The 18,980-nt window shown below is 41.1% G+C and overlaps 1 protein-coding gene across 2 annotated transcripts in view; it reads right to left on the bottom strand.

Moving 5' to 3' along the window:
- Window positions 1-18,980, bottom strand: part of LOC106859055 (phospholipid-transporting ATPase ID-like) — a 72,974-nt gene that overhangs the window by 28,018 nt on the left and 25,976 nt on the right. For both annotated transcript variants that reach the window (XM_088157147.1, XM_088157146.1), the window contains 8 exons: window positions 15,877-15,990; window positions 13,723-13,821; window positions 12,788-12,849; window positions 11,177-11,249; window positions 10,939-11,009; window positions 9,760-9,842; window positions 5,527-5,685; window positions 4,739-4,827 (listed from right to left, as the gene is read on the bottom strand). In XM_088157147.1, the coding sequence (XP_088013273.1) occupies window positions 4,739-4,827; window positions 5,527-5,685; window positions 9,760-9,842; window positions 10,939-11,009; window positions 11,177-11,249; window positions 12,788-12,849; window positions 13,723-13,821; window positions 15,877-15,990 (750 nt within the window). The remainder of the gene's footprint in view (window positions 1-4,738; window positions 4,828-5,526; window positions 5,686-9,759; window positions 9,843-10,938; window positions 11,010-11,176; window positions 11,250-12,787; window positions 12,850-13,722; window positions 13,822-15,876; window positions 15,991-18,980) is intronic.

Genomic DNA, 18,980 nt, shown 5'->3' on the forward strand with positions numbered 1-18,980 from the left:
ATTATGGTACTTCTACCTTAAGGACAAAGCTACACAGTGCAGAGTCTGGAATTAAAAGTGGTCACACAGCTGGGGATTTAAATCCCAAGCAGACATCTCAACTAGGGTGGTTACAGCAGTCTGCTGCAGAACACCAAATCTCATTAGAGGAGAGTTGAACTGAGGGTCCTCAAACATCTGGCTGCACACTAGGGAATAGAACCTGCCCAGAAGACTTTACTTGGCCATCTGCCAGATGTATCACAGTCTTCCTCACAATTTCTGAAAGACCACTAAGGATAATCCAGCAGTGTGCAGTCTGGATTTTAGCACTAGATATTGTTGTGATGGTTAGAGGAGAGTTAATTGCTTTCTCAAAGCTAATGGTTGCCTTGGTATCTGCCCTCACAATTTGATTACATTTCCTTTGAGCAAACAAAAAGCAACACCAACCAGTGATGCGTATCCTTCAGAGAAGCCTGTTTCCTTAAGCCTAAAGCAGCCAGGGCAACAGCAAATGGGAAGTGAATTTCAAATTGGAAACCTTACTGAAAACTGGGGCTTCCTCGGGAACAGCATTTAACAAAATTTAACAAAAACATACGTCATAAAGCATTTTTTGATTAAAAAAAGACAAGACTGTAGCAATACATTTATTTGAAAAAGAAGGCAAAAGGAATGGAAAGAAAGAAATTTAGCAGAAATTAATACAAACTGCAAGGAATTACAAAACTGTGAATATCCAACACTAATAAAGTATCAAGAAAAAAATAAAATCATAAACAGGTGTGTGAAAAGCAAATGTGCTAACAGACAGTCCTCCAAGAGGAAGGAGAAAGGAAGAAGGACTTATCTGCCCTATAGTAGATGAAAAAGGTGGATTGTATTCACTGACACAGAGAACTGTGTGGCTCTATCTGCTAATATGAATTTTCAGTGCAGTAGGTCCATCTAATTCAAAGATGGAAGTTTAGAGGTTAGTTTTTAACTTTTAATAAGGTTAGTTTTTAACAATGCTTTAAAAACTGGGAAGATCCACCATCTTGTAATCCTGCTAATGTAACTATAATATTTATAATGTAGAAATGGTGACAGTGAGGGAGATAAACTGCAGTTAACTTGTCATCCTCCCTGGATAAATGACGAGAAAATAATTCTTTTGGCACAGTCTTTTCCAAACACTTGCCATAAAACAATCAATATACTAATAAAAAAGTGAAGATATGGAGTCAACAGGCTGCACAAAAGAGAAATTAAAAAATCATCTTTTGCAAGGATAATCATTAGGGCGGAAATATTGGTAAGTTGGGCCATTATGTAAAGGCCACACAGCAACAGTCACATTAAAACAGTAATCAACCTTTTTTAAAAACAGTAATTGAGGGACAAACGTAGAAATATTGATGGTAAAGCCAATATTTGTACTGCTGAGGTAATCTATGGAAGGAAGAAAGATACTTCTATGGAGCAATATTAATCACTTGGTGAAAAGTTCATGCTTGATCAACTCAAGTTTTAATATCAAAAAGCCACAAAAGGGAACTATAGTGAGAAAAGGTGGCAGATTGAGTTTCAGGGGACACATTTATTTCACACATGAGTAGTAGCTTCTCTATTTAATTGTGTGAAGCCAAATAAATTGCTCAACTTGTGAAATGGAGACAATATTGCTTGCTGGTAAGGAATGTGATGCAGTGTTTTTAAACCTCTGTGAACCAGAAATTAAAACATACTTCAATCTGCGCTAATGAAATTATAAGGATTTAAGGGTATTTGAGAGGCATGATCCACCCCACTGCCTCAGAGGTTAAAAATTATCCATTTGCAGAATATCACAATCCATGTAGGAATTTCAATGTGTGATTCAGCAATAGAAATGTATGTGGGGCAAGATAGGAGCTGAACTTTCCCAAGGTGTCCCTGCTCATGGCTGGGGTGTTGGAACAAGATGATCTTTAAGGTCTCTTCCAACTCAAACCACTGTGATTCTACACCACAGCAGCTCTTGCCTACAGTTCCACTTGATTTATGTACATTTTGCTTTCTGTGCACTGGGCATGTCAAAGCTCTCACAACCCCACTCATGTGCAACACTCGTGCTTGCACAATGCTCACTAGCATGCTGTTTGATCTGAAACAAATGGAGAGGACCAAGACATTAAAAGCAGCCCTCAAAATTAATTTCTGTGCACAGAAACAACAGAGTGTTGCAATTGTAACCACAGCCCTGAAGAGAACGACATGAAAAATCATTGCTTGTGCATGTTCATGGAGCTTCCCAGCGTGAACAATCTCCTGCCCTGGGCCCTGCCCATGCATTGACTGCTAAAGATCCTCCTGGTAAGGGTTTTGTAAAGAGGAAGTGACTTTTGACTTCAAGACAAACATTGACTGTTGGACTGTGAATTAAAACAGTCTCGGTTTCTTGATTGGTACCTTGAGTTCTGCTCTGGGATTTGAAGCCGTCAGTTGTTTAAGAGATGAATATGAGCTCTCTTTCTCTGAAAATTTGCTCCCCCAAGCCTGCTACAAAGCAGCTTTTGGAGAAAAAAGTATTTCTGGAGCTGGCAAGTGCATCCCCAGTGGAGGAGCATTAACTTCTCTCTCAGATCGATGAGAAAACACCTCCAAATGTGACAAAACAGCTATGACTGCCATCTGGGAAGGTTCACTCCTGATTAACCCTTGTTGGGGCAGACCAGGGCAACATTTAGCAGGAACTCCCTTGGCAAACTTGCTTAAACACTGCTTTGTGCCTGGAAGTTTTATGGGCAAACAAACACAAAATAACTTTGCCAGTGTTAACATGGAGTAAGTTTCACTACATTAAATTACCTATTTATAGTCAGTTGCGGCTGCTTTGTATTCTCCAGCTCAAGAGCACAATATACTGCCTGTCTTTATGACCACACTCTGCAACCTTCAACCACCCAGTGAGCTGGAAAAGCCCAATGTCATGTGTCCGGTGTTTAAAGTGTGACAGAGCTTTACTTAAACATCAAAATTTTAGGATCCTAAAAATGTGTAAAGGAGACAAACATACCCTTGGCTCCTCCAGCGCCCAAGAACCCAGGCAGAGGCTGATGCAATCGGCTGCAATTTGCTCAGTTTTCCTTAAAACAGAGCCAGGAGGTAAATTCATCTCATTTGTTTTTATAAAGAGAGGCCAAACATACTGAAAGTTCTGGGTGGGACCCTTGGCTTGTGAAAGGAGATTTAGCAAATCTCTATTGAACATTAAATTCCAGATTCCCAGTTCAGTTTTCCTCTGCTCCGTTTTTGTGCCCTGAGAATCCCCTCACAACTTATTCTTGTCTCCAGTCAGAACATAGCAGAACAGCTATGAAAATGTGAAAATCTTCAAATGCTTGTAAAATTTTGAATGTAAGAGACCCAAACCTTGTTTGGTACTGCTATCCACTTAAGGGGAGAAAGGGAAGAAAACATTGAGGGAAACAAGCTGATGATAACCAAGATTAATAAACTAAGATTTTCCCTTGGTAGAGATTGGTGCAAGATTATTAAAATTAAGGGCATGCCCTTACTGTACACAGAGCAAGACCTCAAGAGAGATTGAAGTTAACCTGGAGTGGCTCTCTGTGCTGTGGCATTGCTGGGCATCCCCAGGCTCACCTAAAGAAATTTTGGGATCCCAAGAAAAAAACAAGAATACAGAGGCTGAGATGAAATGGGTGGTGCCACCCTGGAGGCACTGAGGTGGAAGTGCTGAGGAGGCATGAAGTCAGAGAGGGCAGGGAGAGCTCAGCCTTGAGCAACGACAGCCTTGCTCTCATGCACAGATTGCTGATGGATGCCTCCTCCACGGCTTCTTCCAGTTCCTGGGAATGGATCCTGTCCCCAGCTGGCTGCTGAGATCATTTGGAGAGCAAGAGTAGTAGGGAAGAGGCAGGAACAGTGACCACTGACCACCAGAGCTTCCCAGGGTCATAAACTGAAGGTGGTGCAGCATGTGTGGGAAAGCATGACAAATCTGCACTCAAAGAGAAATAAAATCCGAAACTAAAGAGCTTTTCTTCAAGCAACATTGATTAAAGTAGTGTCAGAGTGTATGTCTTTCTTCCCTGAGTGGCTTTGAACTCAAACAGTAAAATCTTGAGAGAGTCTATGAATCACTATTTCTGCCTGAAGTATTTGCCATTTGTTAAAACTACTGATGAGCTTAACCCTCAAATTAGATCTGTTTTTCAATCTGAGAAGAGTGCCTGCTATGTAAGATTAGTGTTCTCAAATTTCCCAGCTGCTAAAAACACCATTTTGAGCATTAATGAGACCATGTCTAATAATTTACCCTAACGTGTTAAGTCAGGAGCTGGCATCATGTAAATTAGCAAACTCAATTACCAAGTCCTATGCAGATATCACCAGAGATGCCAAGAAATCGAGAGGAAGAGAGAGAACTGCTAATGTTTATTTAAATAGAAAATTACAAAATTACTAGAAGAAAAAAGGGCTTTGCAGGCTTCAAAATATTTCTCACACAAAAATGCAGAGAAAGGGAGAGCAGAGTAAATGACAAGCTCAGAAGGAAAGTCCTTAATTCTGTCAATGTAATGGCCTTGCTTTGCAAGATGGGCTGGCAGAGGCGCTGCAGGACTCAGGCTGCTAATAAATTATGATGTACTTTTCTTTTTATCCTTAGTCATTTCTGATATTCCCCCCGTTTATGTGGACAGAGAGGTGGAGCATCTGGAAATGATGAACACATCTGAAGAAAGGAAGACACATTAATCAGACTTACCACCAACACAAGGACATTCATGAGCCGATCGATGCTCGTCCGCTTAAATGTTGTTTTTCCGCTGTTCTGCATCAGTTTCGTGTCTGGCCCTGGCAATGAAGCACGTGTATATTTTAGTAATAACACTTAGGTGTTCTAAAGCTGATTCTCTCTGAAGGGCCACTGTGCTTTTCAGCTTAAATAACCATCATAGCTCTCATGAAGTCAGGTATGCACAGTTTAGAGTGCTGGTGGGAAACTTGGGCAGAAACAGGTTAAGTCATTTGTCTGAGATAATATGGAGAGGGTCGCATAAAAACACTTAATCTGGGCTTTGATTCAACTCTTTCCTTTCAACATTCAACCCTTCCTTTCGGGTTTAATCACTTTTCATGGCATATCTGATACTGCTCTGTTATTGGTGACATATTATGTATTATGTCACATATCTAGAGGACTATAGAAACAATAGAAGGACTATGCTCATGAAAAGCATAGATCTAATCAATAACAATATTGATGACCCTGATATTGCAATGTGGATTAAAATCACATAGAAACGACACAGAGTGTTTATTTCAATACACTTGAGAGAATTCTTAACCAAATTTAAGTTATATTCTGTCTTAGTCATCAGTCAAAACTCCCCTCCTGTACTTTGCTGCATGGATTTCTGAAACAAGAAACTTTTTTCTTCTTGTGCCCGGTAGAAACATAAATATTTGATTCCTTTGTGCATGCTGGGTATAATGTGTTCCCATGCTAGTGCTGCTGGGATCTGCCATCAACATGTCAGTCTTTTCACCTACCAGCATAAATAACAAGTCCAAAGCACCACTCTGTGTTCCTGATAGTACAGCCCCTCAGCAACATCTTCTCATTGTCCAGGGCATATTTCTCTCCTCGAAGAGTAAGAGTTCCTGTGAATTTATCCAGTTTGTTGTTTGGTGCCTCACATCTGACTTCTCCTGTGAAAAGAAGGCAAAAGCAAAAATGAAAATCTTGGTCCAGAAAGGTGTCATCAATATTGCATTCCCAGCTATTCCTCAGAGAGAAAATATTTCACACTCCAGTTACAGTCAACTCCTAACTTTGTCATTCCCATTCTATATCTTATATTTACTGATGTTCTGGGATGTTGCTCCTTCCTCATATTCATCTAATAATTCAAGGGACCATAGTGAACTTGGATTTATCCAATTCTTTGAACATGGCAATTTTTTATTGGTAGAGTACAAAACAAAGTTTCCACAACTTCTATTTGGGTGAGAAGAAATGTTGAACCAGCAACATACTTTTAATCCATTCACAGCAAGTTCATAGCAGTAGGATGTCACTGGATAACTTTAGCTAAAAGTGCTGACATCACCTTTTTTCCTATTTCATTTTCCCTCAAACTGCAGGAGCCCAAGCGAATAGAATCATAGCCTAAAGGCTGCAGAAGAGTAATTAACTGAGGTGTCTTTGTTCACTGATTTTTAATTTCATCTGCTTTATAACTCAAGTCCCAGGAGCACATAAAAAGATACTGCTACCTTCTTTGGTCACTGAGCTGACACTCTAAGTGATTGCAGTGTCTATTTCCATGCTTTATATTTATTTCTTGTAATAAAATGTGTTCAGATACCTCAGTATAAAAATGACTATTTAAATCAACCACTGCACCTGACATTTAAAGTTTCAAAGCAGAGCCCTGTAGATGTATTGAGAACTGGAAAATACAAATATGCCTTACTGAAAGGCAATCTAAGAGTTCAGTCTGTTCACTTAATCAGCAGGAACATTAAAGTTATTTTCATCACAGGCTGTAAATAGCTACAAAAATATTAGCATTTGTAGAGAGTACCGTTCTTCTAGCTGCTCTCAGATTTACACATCAGGCTCAAGAGACTGGAAACAAAATCCAGAGAAGTCAGAAAAAGTACAGCTTTAAGTGTCACAATCGTCTTCACCACTACACATTTTAAAATCAAAATTATGCAAATGGCTAAAAAAGCAGCTCTAATCCAGACAGACCATCAGACATGAAAGATTGAACAATCAGGAAATTCCGTGACCCATGTGGCATCAGAATTGATACCAAGAACTGTGATGATCTTCTGTTTTATCACTTGGTTGGTCCAACAAGGACCAGACGTGTGTTCCATTATTCCTGAAAGTCTCTATTATCCATGCCCGTCTCACTGCTGCCCTCTCAAACACCTTGAAAAGCACAAAGGACACAGAGGCTTTGCACTGGAACCTCAAATAGCAGAATGCTTGTCAAAGCACACCCAGGGCATGGTGTCCCAGCAGGAACACCGTGCCTGCCGTGGGACACTGCTCCTGTAACACCTCGCGTGTCCACACCTGATTTCCCATAAGCGGGTGGGTCTGGGCTGCTGACATGCTCATTTTGAGATCAGAAGGGATCCATCCAGATGAGACTGACCCCACGAAAGAGTGAGAAGTTCTAAAGATCCCCCCAGGACAGCTGCACTGGACCCAGTACCTCTGCAGATGAAGTCAAGCACCATGCCTCCTGTCTCCCTCACCCACTAACAGCAATAAAATATCTGGAATACATTTCAGCTGAAAGAGTTAAATACTGCCAAGTCAACTGTGATAAGTAGAAGATAACTGAAAAGTACTGTGGCCTTTTTGGTCTCCCATTTCCTCAAAACAAAGAAATTCAACGTTTTGCAAGCATCTTCCTTATCTGAACCATCAAACAAACATCATAACTCACATTAAGCATTCCGCTGAGTGCCTGTATTAGCTGCACAACCCTGTCCTCTCTTCCTGTCTTAAAACGTAATTAGATAAAGAGTTACATAAATATTTAAATATTTCTACAGAGGTTTGCTAAGGGAAATGCAAGGCTGGGTCTGATTCCAGGCACTCTTCCCAGTACTCTATCAAATATAAATCATGCTGGGAAACATTTTATTCATTTCAAGTATGATGAAGAGGCCACTTTTATTTACAACGTAAGTAAAACAGAGATTTAGAGAATAGATAAATATCCGATAAGAGAATTCTCAATTTTCCAAATTTTTTTTTAAGTTAAGCACTTCCAAGAACACGGTGCCCTTAGATAAGCATCACACTAAGCATGCTTGAAAAATTATCTGAGATTAAGATTTTGCTCCAAATTGAGACACTTCAGCCTGCTCAGGAAAATAACTAAGGCATGCCACTCCAATTATTAACATTAAGCATCTAACTATACATGTAAAAACTTATTTCTCAAGACCTAAAACATTCAGAACCTCAGCCATCACTTCAAAGAAATCCTGATGTACTGAGCTGACATTTGGCAAAAACCACACACATTATTGCATAAAACCTCAACAAAGAAGGCAAAAGAAACTCTACCAGAGACAGAAGATGTGCTTTTTGCCACATCCCCACCACTTGTCCTGGAATCATCTCTTTATTTCAAAAACATTTTTTAAATTATTTTCTCTCTATATTTAAAAGTATTTCCTGAGAGCCTGCAATCCTCGAGGCTTTCCAAGGACACCAGCACTCATTCCAGCCCTTTCCATAATAACTCCTCCTGTAATCTTGACCTCATATCTAAGCCAGCAGGGCACTGCAGAACGTAGTCTAGTGTTCTCATCTTCTCATGAAGATCTCGTCTTCTCTCCATAGACAGATGATGTGTGAGCATGGAGTATCCTTGTTTTGACAAGTCTAGCTCCTTTCTCTGTATGTGCTGCTAAGTATTCTCTGGTATCCAGTGACAGGACACATGGGAATCATTGAAGTTGCACCAGAAGAGGTTCAGAATGGACCTCTTAGGGAGCATTTCTTTACTGAGGGGGTGGCCACTCACTGGAACAGGCTTCCTAGAGAGGTGATTGATGCCCCCAGCCTGTCAGGTTTAAGAGGCATGTGGACAGTGACCTTAAAAATATACTTTAACTTTCGTTCAGCCCTGAAGTGGTCGGGCAGTTGGATTAGATGATCACCATAGATCCCTTCCAATTAAAACATTCTATTCTATTCTATTCTATTCTATTCTATTCTATTCTATTCTATTCTATTCTATTCTATTCTATTCTATTCTATTCTGTTCTGTTCTGTTCTGTTCTATTCTATTCTATTCTATTCTATTCTATTCTATTCTATTCTATTCTATTCTATTCCATTCCATTCCATTCCATTCCATTCCATTCCACCTTCCACCCTACCCTACCCTACCCTACCCTACCCTACCCTACCCTACCCTACCCTACCCTACCCTACCCTGTCCTATCCTATCCTATCCTATCCTATCCTATCCTATCCTATCCTATCCTATCCTATCCTATCCTATCCTATCCTATCCTATCCTATCCTATCCTATCCTATCCTATCCTATCCTATCCTATCCTATCCTATCTTGTATTTGATACAATAAACAGTGCTGAGAAAGGACGCATTTCCTGTTAAACACATACATATTGCTTGCCTTTAGATATTTTAAAATTCAGTTTTTATTGTTGCATTGAGAGAGGAAAGGAACAGTTTCAGGGTGAGGCTTCAAGCTGGGAAGTAGTCACCCGTCCTGTGTGCACAGTTAGTCCTCAGGTTTGTGTGGTTTCTGGGAAGTGCCACTGATCAGCAGATAAATGCAATCAGTGCATCAGCATTGCTACCTCAGTGTGAAAGTGCAGTGTGAAAATGTTTTGAGGCCAGAACTAAACATAATGTTTTGGAAAAACGGTTTCCATTGTGCAGTTATGTGAACTCTTGGGCTGGTTTTCAAGGTGGGTAGTCTCGACATGTGCAGACAGACACAAAAGAAAGGTGTCCATGCATAAGAATTGCCACCAGTGCAGTGTCAGGTTATAGCCATGCATGGCACCAAGACCTGCAAGCAAAGATGGACCTTTTCTTTCACATGTAGTGTAGACACCTGTGTTACAGACTGCAGAGTGCCTGTCCTGTTCTGCTGGCACTGTTTCCAGAGAAGAGCTAGCAGGGAGCAGCAGACAGCTTGCAAGGAGGAGTCCCAACCACTCTCTGTAATTTGGGCAAATCATCTGGAAAGTGAATATTTCATTTATACTCACCATTGAACTCTGTCAGCTTCTGAAGATCTTCTCCAAGCTCGGCAGTGACTGTCAGTGCCTGCTTCACCTTCAGGTTTGTTTCACTGTGACAAACGGTATAAGACAAAAACATGAACTGAAAGTCATATGTGAACTGAAAGCTTTCCTTGAAAATCCCTTCTGCTTTTGAGGACAATCTTCTTCCTTAGACATCTGATGGACTGTGATACTGTACATCTGTTTCACCTGGCCAAAAGGTATAGATTGTCTCTTTCAGCTGCAATGACAGGCATTCATAGGAATTCTGAGCATGGTACCAAAGGTGAAGTGTCTCTATCTTCTTAATTTTACCACAGAGCACCACACTCTCTATCCTGACACTCTTTGACACATTTAAACCCAAGGTATCAAATCATATATGAGAGCTCTGAATCCTTTCTCCCATGGTGTTCTGATCTGGAAGATTACTTCAGTCCTGGGACTAGCGAGCTGGGGAGTTGGAAATGCAATGTCAAAAGAATACTGAATTTTACTTGTGTGTTTGAAAACTACAAACCCATTTTCAGCTAAGATCAGATGGGGAAAGTCCAGAGGGCAGTCTGCAGGGTCTTGGGAGAGACACAGTATCTCTGGTCTTGCCTAGTCCCTCAGACTGTTGGTAGTTCTGGGCAATGCAGAAAAGGTAATGCAAACTGGGTCATAAAGATGAGTCAGCTTCAGTTTATTCCAATTAATACAAGTTGCAACCCTCTGGTTTTGTGGCCAGTTGTGTCATGGAGTGGGCAGCATTTGGAAGCCTTTGCTGTGTGCTTGTATTAATATTATTCTATAGCAGTCCAAAGGAGATTACCAGAGTTATTCATTATGATTATCTCACCTGGATAATCTGTCTCAAGGAAAATACTAAAGGAGAGAAAAGAAACAGATTCTGCTGAGGATATTGCAGGAATATGTGTTTAACTAACTCTCGGTGTTAGAAGAACTGTCACTGGAAAGTAAAGTCCCCTCCTCCCATGAGATTTGGACTCAAGAAGCAAAAGTATTCACTAGAAGATGTTATTTTCAAGATACCCACCCAAATTTTATTCTACATGTTACGAAACTCTTGCTCTTGCGGGTATGCCTGCAGCACCCAGGCTCACCAGAAACGTGTTTTTGCAGTGGTGGCAGGGATTGCACACCAGGGCCAGGCTCACTTACCCGTCCAGCTCAGCTGTCTCGATGTACGTCAGGCTGTGTGGCTCACTGCTCGACAGCAACAGGAGATCAGCCTGAGCACAGACAGACAGACAGACAGACAGACTTGGCATGAATTCACACAGTCAGAGAGCAGTGCTGCTTATGGTTACTGCCATATCATCACTATCACTGATTTTCTTGTGAGTGATAAGAATAGCAGAGATGAACTGTGATCAGGATAGAGAGAAATGGTACTCACTGTCACAAAGTTGTTGTTTTCTAGTTTTATTATATCCCCCACTTGGACATTCATCCATTTTTGCTCCTTTAACCTGCAAGGAAACCTCTAGTAAGTCAGCACGTACAGCAAATGCCACTTGGGAAAGTGAGGAACTTAGCTCTGCTCCTGGAGCCAGGCTGTAGGTGCCATCAGGACTTGGGAGCAGGGCCTGCCATGGTGTGACCTGACCCATACTAAGCTGGAGGACCACCACAATACAAAAAAACAGCAGTAAAAATCAATAAAAGCACTGTTTGTGTTGACCCATGCTGGGTTGAGATCAAGCCCCACGTTAGCAGCACATTCCATGTGCACTATCCTTGTCCTTGTCTCTGCACTGACTACTCCCTTCCTTCCTTCTCTTAAAGGCCCACTTTGCCTCACAAAACCCTCTCTGCTTTGTGTGAGAGACTTCATCTGGGAAAACTGCAGACTGTGCAAGGTTTTCTGAGTGGTGCTAAGGGCAAGAGTAACAGGCTGTCAGGAAGGTCAGTGCAGGTGCTTTGGCTGTGCACTTGCCCGTCTGAGCCATGTCTTCACAGCACTGAGAGAGATGTGCACACAGGAAGCCAGCTAAACTGCAAGCATCAACACAGCCAAGTCAAGATAGCTGTTTTTGCAAATTCTAGAAGTGAGAAAGATCAGTGTCAGAAAAGCTCAAGCTTGAACTCAGTTCAATCTGGTTTATTCAGTGTTGATCAGAGCTGGACAGGATCTGTAGTTTCCAGGCTTTGAAAAAAGCAAAATATTATAACATTTTTGTGTCAAAATTTGTTTCCTAGATACAGTAACTAATACAGAGGACGCTAAGAAACTGGCTTACTTAGCAGAGAGCATAAAAACTCTGATCCTAATTCTTCAATTTCCACTTATATTTTTGACTGTTTGATCATCTGTTGGAGTTTGCACAACATACTGCTATCTAGTGTGGAAAAAAGTCACAAAAGACTTCACAGCTGTCTACAGCTGTGTCCTATGCATAGCTGGACTCCATGGAGCTGCAAGTAAACAGCACATCTGTTTGCCACAAAAGCCAAAGCCTCTGCTGTTTTTTCTGCAGGAAAGAACAGTGCTAGCAGTACAATGTCCAAAGCACGCAGCTGAAATGTTTTGGGTATATCTAAGCCAGAAGTGCTGCACACACTCAAAGTATAATGAAGTGTGTGAGGGAGCTCTTCCAGCTTCTTAATTTGAAATATCTTGTTGATAATGCCTAGTTTTGCTTAATGCAAAGTAAATGCTATGAGTATAAATGGACACAGAAGATAGCTTTGCTTATTACTTCTGGGGTAAGGAGTAAAATAATACAAGACTCTGAAATTCTTACTTAAACATAAACACCCAGGAACAGAGAAAGAGTTTCGTTTCTGTCAGCACAAGGTAACAGCCATAGTATTTGCACAGATTTTGTACTGTGTCTAGTGTTCATTAATCAGACATATCATCCAAAACTGCATGATGAATTAGTGGTGTGAAACACAATTCAATTTTAAATTGTTTCATGATCCTTGAGAATCACACACACACGAAATCAAAAACATTACTAATAAAATGCTTTTCCCTGTGAGAACTACAGCAAAAAGGACTTACATGCCATTGATCAGGACCTGGACTGGGCGGTTGTTGACATGTTTGTCACTTTTGTGTCGGTTCTGAAAGGATCAGAAGGTTAAAAGGCATTTCCAGGAAACCAAACACACAGGAGCCGTAGGCAGTTCATTAACATTTTAGGTTTCCACCCAGCTGGCTGAATGGGTCAGGCAGATTAGGGTCACAACTGAGTCAGTGTCCAGCACATGTTTACAGCAGTGACACAGAGTATAACCAGACTACAAAGGGCAACAGGCAACACCAGGCTTGCTCTTGGAGAGGAGAAGGAGGGTAGAGCTTTACATGTCACTTTAGCACAGCCCTGACTCAGCTGGCATTGCTCCCACCTATCTCAGTCTGTAAACACCAGAGAAACTCATTCCTCTGCTCTCATACCAAAAGTGGCCACTGATGTTCTGGCATTGCTCCAGTGAACATCAAAATAATTTTAATAATGAGAGAAAATCAGATGCTAAACTCAGCTCTAATATCACTGTGAAGTCAGTTGGGCTTTTGACCATTAGCTGTGATGGCAGCAGACTTTGGCCAAAGCTGAGCCAGTTTGAAAAATCACAAGTGGGTTCAGCACTTGCTTCCTACCAAATTTTTTTTCCACCTACATTTTGCTAAATGACAGAGGATGAGTTTTCCAAAGTGGAAACCTAAGAAAAGATTTCTGTGCCTGCATTCAGACATATCTATGAGTGATCACATTTTCAGATATGCTGAGCAGTTTCAGAGAAAGTCAATGAAGCTGCTGGGCTGCTCAGCAATTTGGAAATTCTTGCTCCTGTTTCAGTAACAAACTACAGATTTTGGGAACTTGATCTCAGATCCCATCTGAGTGCCTGCCACCAGCTGTGTTTAAGCAGTTTATTTCAGTTATTGTGCTGAAGAATCAACTCCAAAGTACAGGTCAGAAACACAGATCTTACAAAATCATCAATGGCATCCTTGACTCCTGAAACAGCCAGCACCAGCACCAGGGGCACCACTGTTGTAAACCAGGCCAGTGAGGAAATCTGGGGAATCAACTGTAAGAAGAAAAGCTCTGAGTTAAGACATTTCCTGCCAGTTCAGAAAAACACTGCTTCCTAATCAAGCTCAGACAACACTTTTCTATGATAACTGAATATAGAATAAAGACAGAAATGTAGCTCCATCCCTGATATGTGATTCCCCTTGAAGGTGAGAGAGCCAGGGAACCCATGTTTTCCTTACAAAACAAGCTATAATTTAAGTTAGGAAAATGGAGCAATCAGAGAGTGTAGTGGGTTGCTCTTGTTGCTTGCAGAATTAGGATTGTGAAATCCCCAGGGTATTTCTTTGGAAGTACTGACATGGACAAGTCCGCTGTGAGAGACTCAAGAACTATCTGAGCAAAACCAGCTGTGCAAAGCCGTCAAAAGCTTCTGGTTTTTGTTTCAGTAACTTTTCACATTTTACTGAAGTAAATTTCACGTCAATGGAATATGCAAGATGCTGCAGGGCTGACCTTGCCCTCCCAAGGGCAGCACAGCCATTTTTGCTCTCTACACCTTTAACAGTGAGAGGAGCAAATAGTTGCAGGTGGTTCTGTTATGCCATCACTAATGCAGAGTGTCTCACCCTCACACAGTTCTTCCCTTCCTCTAGAAGCACTAGGGATGGGAGCAATGTGAAACCAGCATTAGTGTGTCCCTCGGTTTGGATCTGGGAAGTGTCAGCACCACGTGCATTGTGAAGCTGGCATTTGTGCACTGTCATAGCCCAGATGCTACAGGCACCACAGCCCTGCTCAGCTTTACAGGCTGCAACTGCTGCCTTCTCACCTTGGAAAATGCATGTCCCACTGGTCTGTGACAAAGGAGGGGGGGACAGAGTCCCCACAGCCTGCCCATCACATCTACTCTTGATGCAGGAATAGTCCCACAGGCATGGAGTGAGGAAGAATTATTAAACAGAGGAATATTTAGACTAATGCCTGCCCTCTTTAGGCTATCTTGATGTAAAGAAAAAGCTGTGTGCTTTTATATATAGTCAACCCTAGATGGCCCAGCAAAACACACAGTGGAATAACTTAAGGCAAATACTTTGAAATACTATGAATTTGACAGACAAACAGCTAGAGTGCAGTACAACAACGCAGGAACTGTGCTCTCAGCTTAGCTGAAAAGGCATCTTCTCTTGAAAAATACACATGCACTGAAATTTTAAAAATTCATTCCCTGTAAATAAGCAAAAAATATTATATGTGGTTTGCTGAAGGCTTAAAGCCTTTTTAAAGCTGAAATTGTAAAAAGAAAAGCATTTTGCAAATTTGTGTGCAGTGAAAGCGTCAACTATAAAACATTAAGCTTGAAACATAATCAAGACTATACCCTTCTTTTGATAATGTGTATTCTGATATGACTCAACAATGGCAGACTACACAGCAAGGTGCAAAGGGGCAGAAATCCTGATATCAATTTATCCAATGCATTCAGCTTTCAGGGTATCATTAGCAAGAGTGATGAGCAAAGTGCAACTCAATGCCATTACAATCCACAGGGCTCAATACTGCTGCCAGTGTCTGACACACTCCATACTGGACACCTTCCTCACCCTGGAGAAGGGAGCAGCTTTATGCAAACTAGCCACAACCTTGAGCTTTCCTGATGTTAACTCCTTCCTTCTCAGGAAAACACCACAGGTTACATATGTGGTGTCCTTCTTGCTGTTTCCTTTGTGACTGCCTGTGGAATTCGCCTTAAAATCTATGGGTAAGAGACAGCTTGCTTTATGCTGCAGGATGAGTAAGTAATGCAAATCTGAGGACAACCAGGAGCACTCAGATGTAGGCACAAAGGGATGGTAGGGCGGGGCATGAAAAAGTTGCACAGTTTGTTGAAAACTAATTAATGTTTTTTTCTTCATTTAGTTCAAACCCTCATATCCAAAGGTAAAAGAGAAAATTGCTTTTTTCTGCCCTACTTTCTATGTACTGTAAGATTTTACTAAGATGATAATTCACACCAGGAATATAGCTTGTACTTCATTACACCTGTCTAACATAGACTGGCTTTGATAACAGAGGACAATCTACTGGAAACAACACAGTGATTTCATACCTGCAAAATCAGCAAGAAAAGGAAGTAAGCATTGGCTATTCGCTGAAACTGTTCAAACAGGTTGAGAGGCAGGAAAGTGAAGAAATTGTATTTCGATGTTTTAATTGAATTGTTCTGTAGGGAAAAAAATGAAAATAAGTAGGATTGGTAAAACAGGAAACAAAATTACAGCACAACATATTTCAACTATGTCTTACTTGCTTATATTTAGCAATAGCATTGTTTCCAACAGCAGCTCAAAAAGCGTTTCCTTTTTCCCCACACAATCATGCCAAGTCTGGATAAACAGAGAATTCCTCTTGGAATGGGTGAAAACATGATGCTCAGCTTATGCCAGTGCTGCTGCAGGTAGATAAACTTGTATGTAGTTGCTCACAACATCTTCCCTTTATTAATAGTCTTCTTACTTACACAGTGCACACAGCAAATTGAGAACTGTAACCAAAAGATGACAATTTTGCTGTTAGCATCGACAAAGCAGGGTTGGAAAACACATGCCGGGTCAACCATCTGTAGCTTTTTTGATGCTTTGAAATACCCACTGGCTGGACAACCCTATGTGAGGTGTGTGTCCTCCCAGAAGAAGAACATTATTATTATTATTATCATTATCAGCTCATTCAGCAAACTTTCAGCTCAGCAGTTCAACGGGTGGTTTGTTTCTATTCCACAAAAATAACTTGGATATGGCATTGTGCAAACAGTCACTGATACAAGACCTCACCATTTCAGTAAGCAAGATGCAGCTCTGTTCCCTATTTCCAGTTTCCTTTTCTAATTGTGGACAGCCCCTCCAGCCACAAGAAGTGGCTGCTCCCCAGCCTGTCCTTTGCAAACCACAGGAAGACCTAAGCTTGATATTGCAGAACTGGGTGTTTTCTTCTCCAAAGATCAGAGCAGTCTGGTCCAATACTTGCCACCAGCCAGATAGGCTCAATCCATCATACTGACCCACCAGCTGTGGCTGTCCCTTTATTTTTCAGGTGTGCTAGACCATCTTTTCACATGATGTTTAACAGGCCTTGGTCAAAGTTTAGTCCTGGAAAGTTGAATGCCACCTGCTTTAAGAACACCTTAAATTTTTACCCCCAGAAGCTCTCTAGACAATGCCCATTTAAGCCCCTTCTAGGGAATCCAAACTGTCACAGCACAAGGAGGCAGATATGAAGGACACCTGAATTCCATAATAAATAAATGGTTCAACAGCAGAGAAAGTGGTGATTGTGGTATTTGTAATAGCCTTTAGATATTGCTAAGCTGGTGGGAGGACAGGAGCTACTAAGTATGAATCACAGCCCACTTCTTATCCATGCATTAATCCAGGATCTCAACATCCACGCTGACATGCATCAGCATGTTTCCAGCACTAAACCAATTATTTCAGGTTACCATTGAAAGGTATGTGTGGGGGAAGCTATTCCATTTTAGGCAGTTATTGGATTTCTCTGTGTTCAGACACACATCACAGCATATGTTCTTCAGCATTAAAATCATGTTTTATCCCTTGGACAAGCCAAATGAGTAAATCTCTAAAAGGGCAGAAATGAAAACAGCCTTCATAGAAGAACTAGCCAAATCCTCCTGTTGATTGCACTCCAGCAAGAAAAGATATTTATCAGTGATCATCATATACACAATATTGCCTGTCTCCTGGTATCATGTAGCTACCTGCAAGTGTGGTTAACTCTATCTATGCCATGATACGTAGTTAAATTTGGTTTATTTCAAAATCCTTAACCGTGGGGTATGTGTTGTGGACAGGCTCCATGGACACTGCTGAAACAAAAGCAATGGAAAATCAGCATCCTCTGCAAACCCACTATACTGGGAACTAAATTGCTTGACAAGGCTGTGTCCATCAGGCACAGAGTCTAGCAGATTTTTTAATAAAAGCTGGATCTAAATATATAAATCTGCCCACTATTCTGAGGAAAAGTGTCGTGACCACTTACTTAAAGAAAAAACAGAAGATTGTTGCTGCAGGAAAAAGTAAATGCAGGGGACTTGACCTTTGTGCGTCAACAGATTTCAGAGGGTCACATATAACATGGGAAAAACTACTCTGTAAACACTCAGATAAAGTTTATAGATCTTTGCCTGCAAAAATCTCAGAGGGGAATAAGAAAAGAATGGGAGTGGTTTATTTCAATTCCTGCCTTCTATTTCTGTCCATTAATTACGTCAGGAAAATCACTGAATGAACCACAGCCATTCATTTTATTTCCTATTGCCATTAGGCATGGTAAAAACCCCAGACATAACAGCTTCCAAATGCTTAACTGCAGGAATCTGGATAACCAGTGTTTTCTCCATAGTCGTTCAGGATCATGATGTTGTTGGGCACATACAGTCTTTTGGGACACTAGGGCTCTTTAGACCTGAGGATAAGGACAAGGAGTATAATATGGATCTTCTCATTATTTTAGAATCTATAATTAAAATTAATCACCAAGAAAAAAAGATCTTGTAATTACTATAAATATTTCCAATTTAATACATAACTTGCTCATGGACCTCAGGGGCTAAAAGCATATCAATAGCAAATTATAATGACAAACTAGAGAAAACTTCAGCCTTTCCAAATCAAAGCTCTGCATTTCCACATTACAGAGACAGCTGAAGCACTATGCAAGGTATCATATAATCACAGAAACGTAGAATGGTTTGGGTTAGAAGGGACCTTAATGATCATCTCATTCCAACTCCCCTGCCGTGGACTGGGACATCTTCCACCAGACCAGATTGCTCCAGCCTGGCTTTGAACACTTCTAGGGATGGGGCATCCACAGCTTCTCTGGACAACTTGTGCCAGTGTCTTACTACCCTCACAGTAAATAATTTCTTCCCAGTATCTAATCTAAACCCACCCTCAGTTTGAAGCCATTCCTTTGCCCTGTCTGCTACGTGTCCTTGTAAAAAGTCCCTCCCCATCATTCCTATGGGCTCTCCTCAGGTACTGGAAGGCCACAGTTAGGTCACCCTGAATCACACCTTACCTTCTCCAGGCTGAACAAACCCAGTTCTCTCAGGTATCAATTATGTTTTCAGGCAATACTACAGGGCTGTGTGCTTTGACAGTCAGGCTCTTGGACAGCTACAGGAAA

This window comes from Sturnus vulgaris, chromosome Z (assembly GCF_052056855.1).
Source record: "Sturnus vulgaris isolate bStuVul1 chromosome Z, bStuVul1.hap1, whole genome shotgun sequence".
NCBI lineage: Eukaryota > Metazoa > Chordata > Aves > Passeriformes > Sturnidae > Sturnus > Sturnus vulgaris.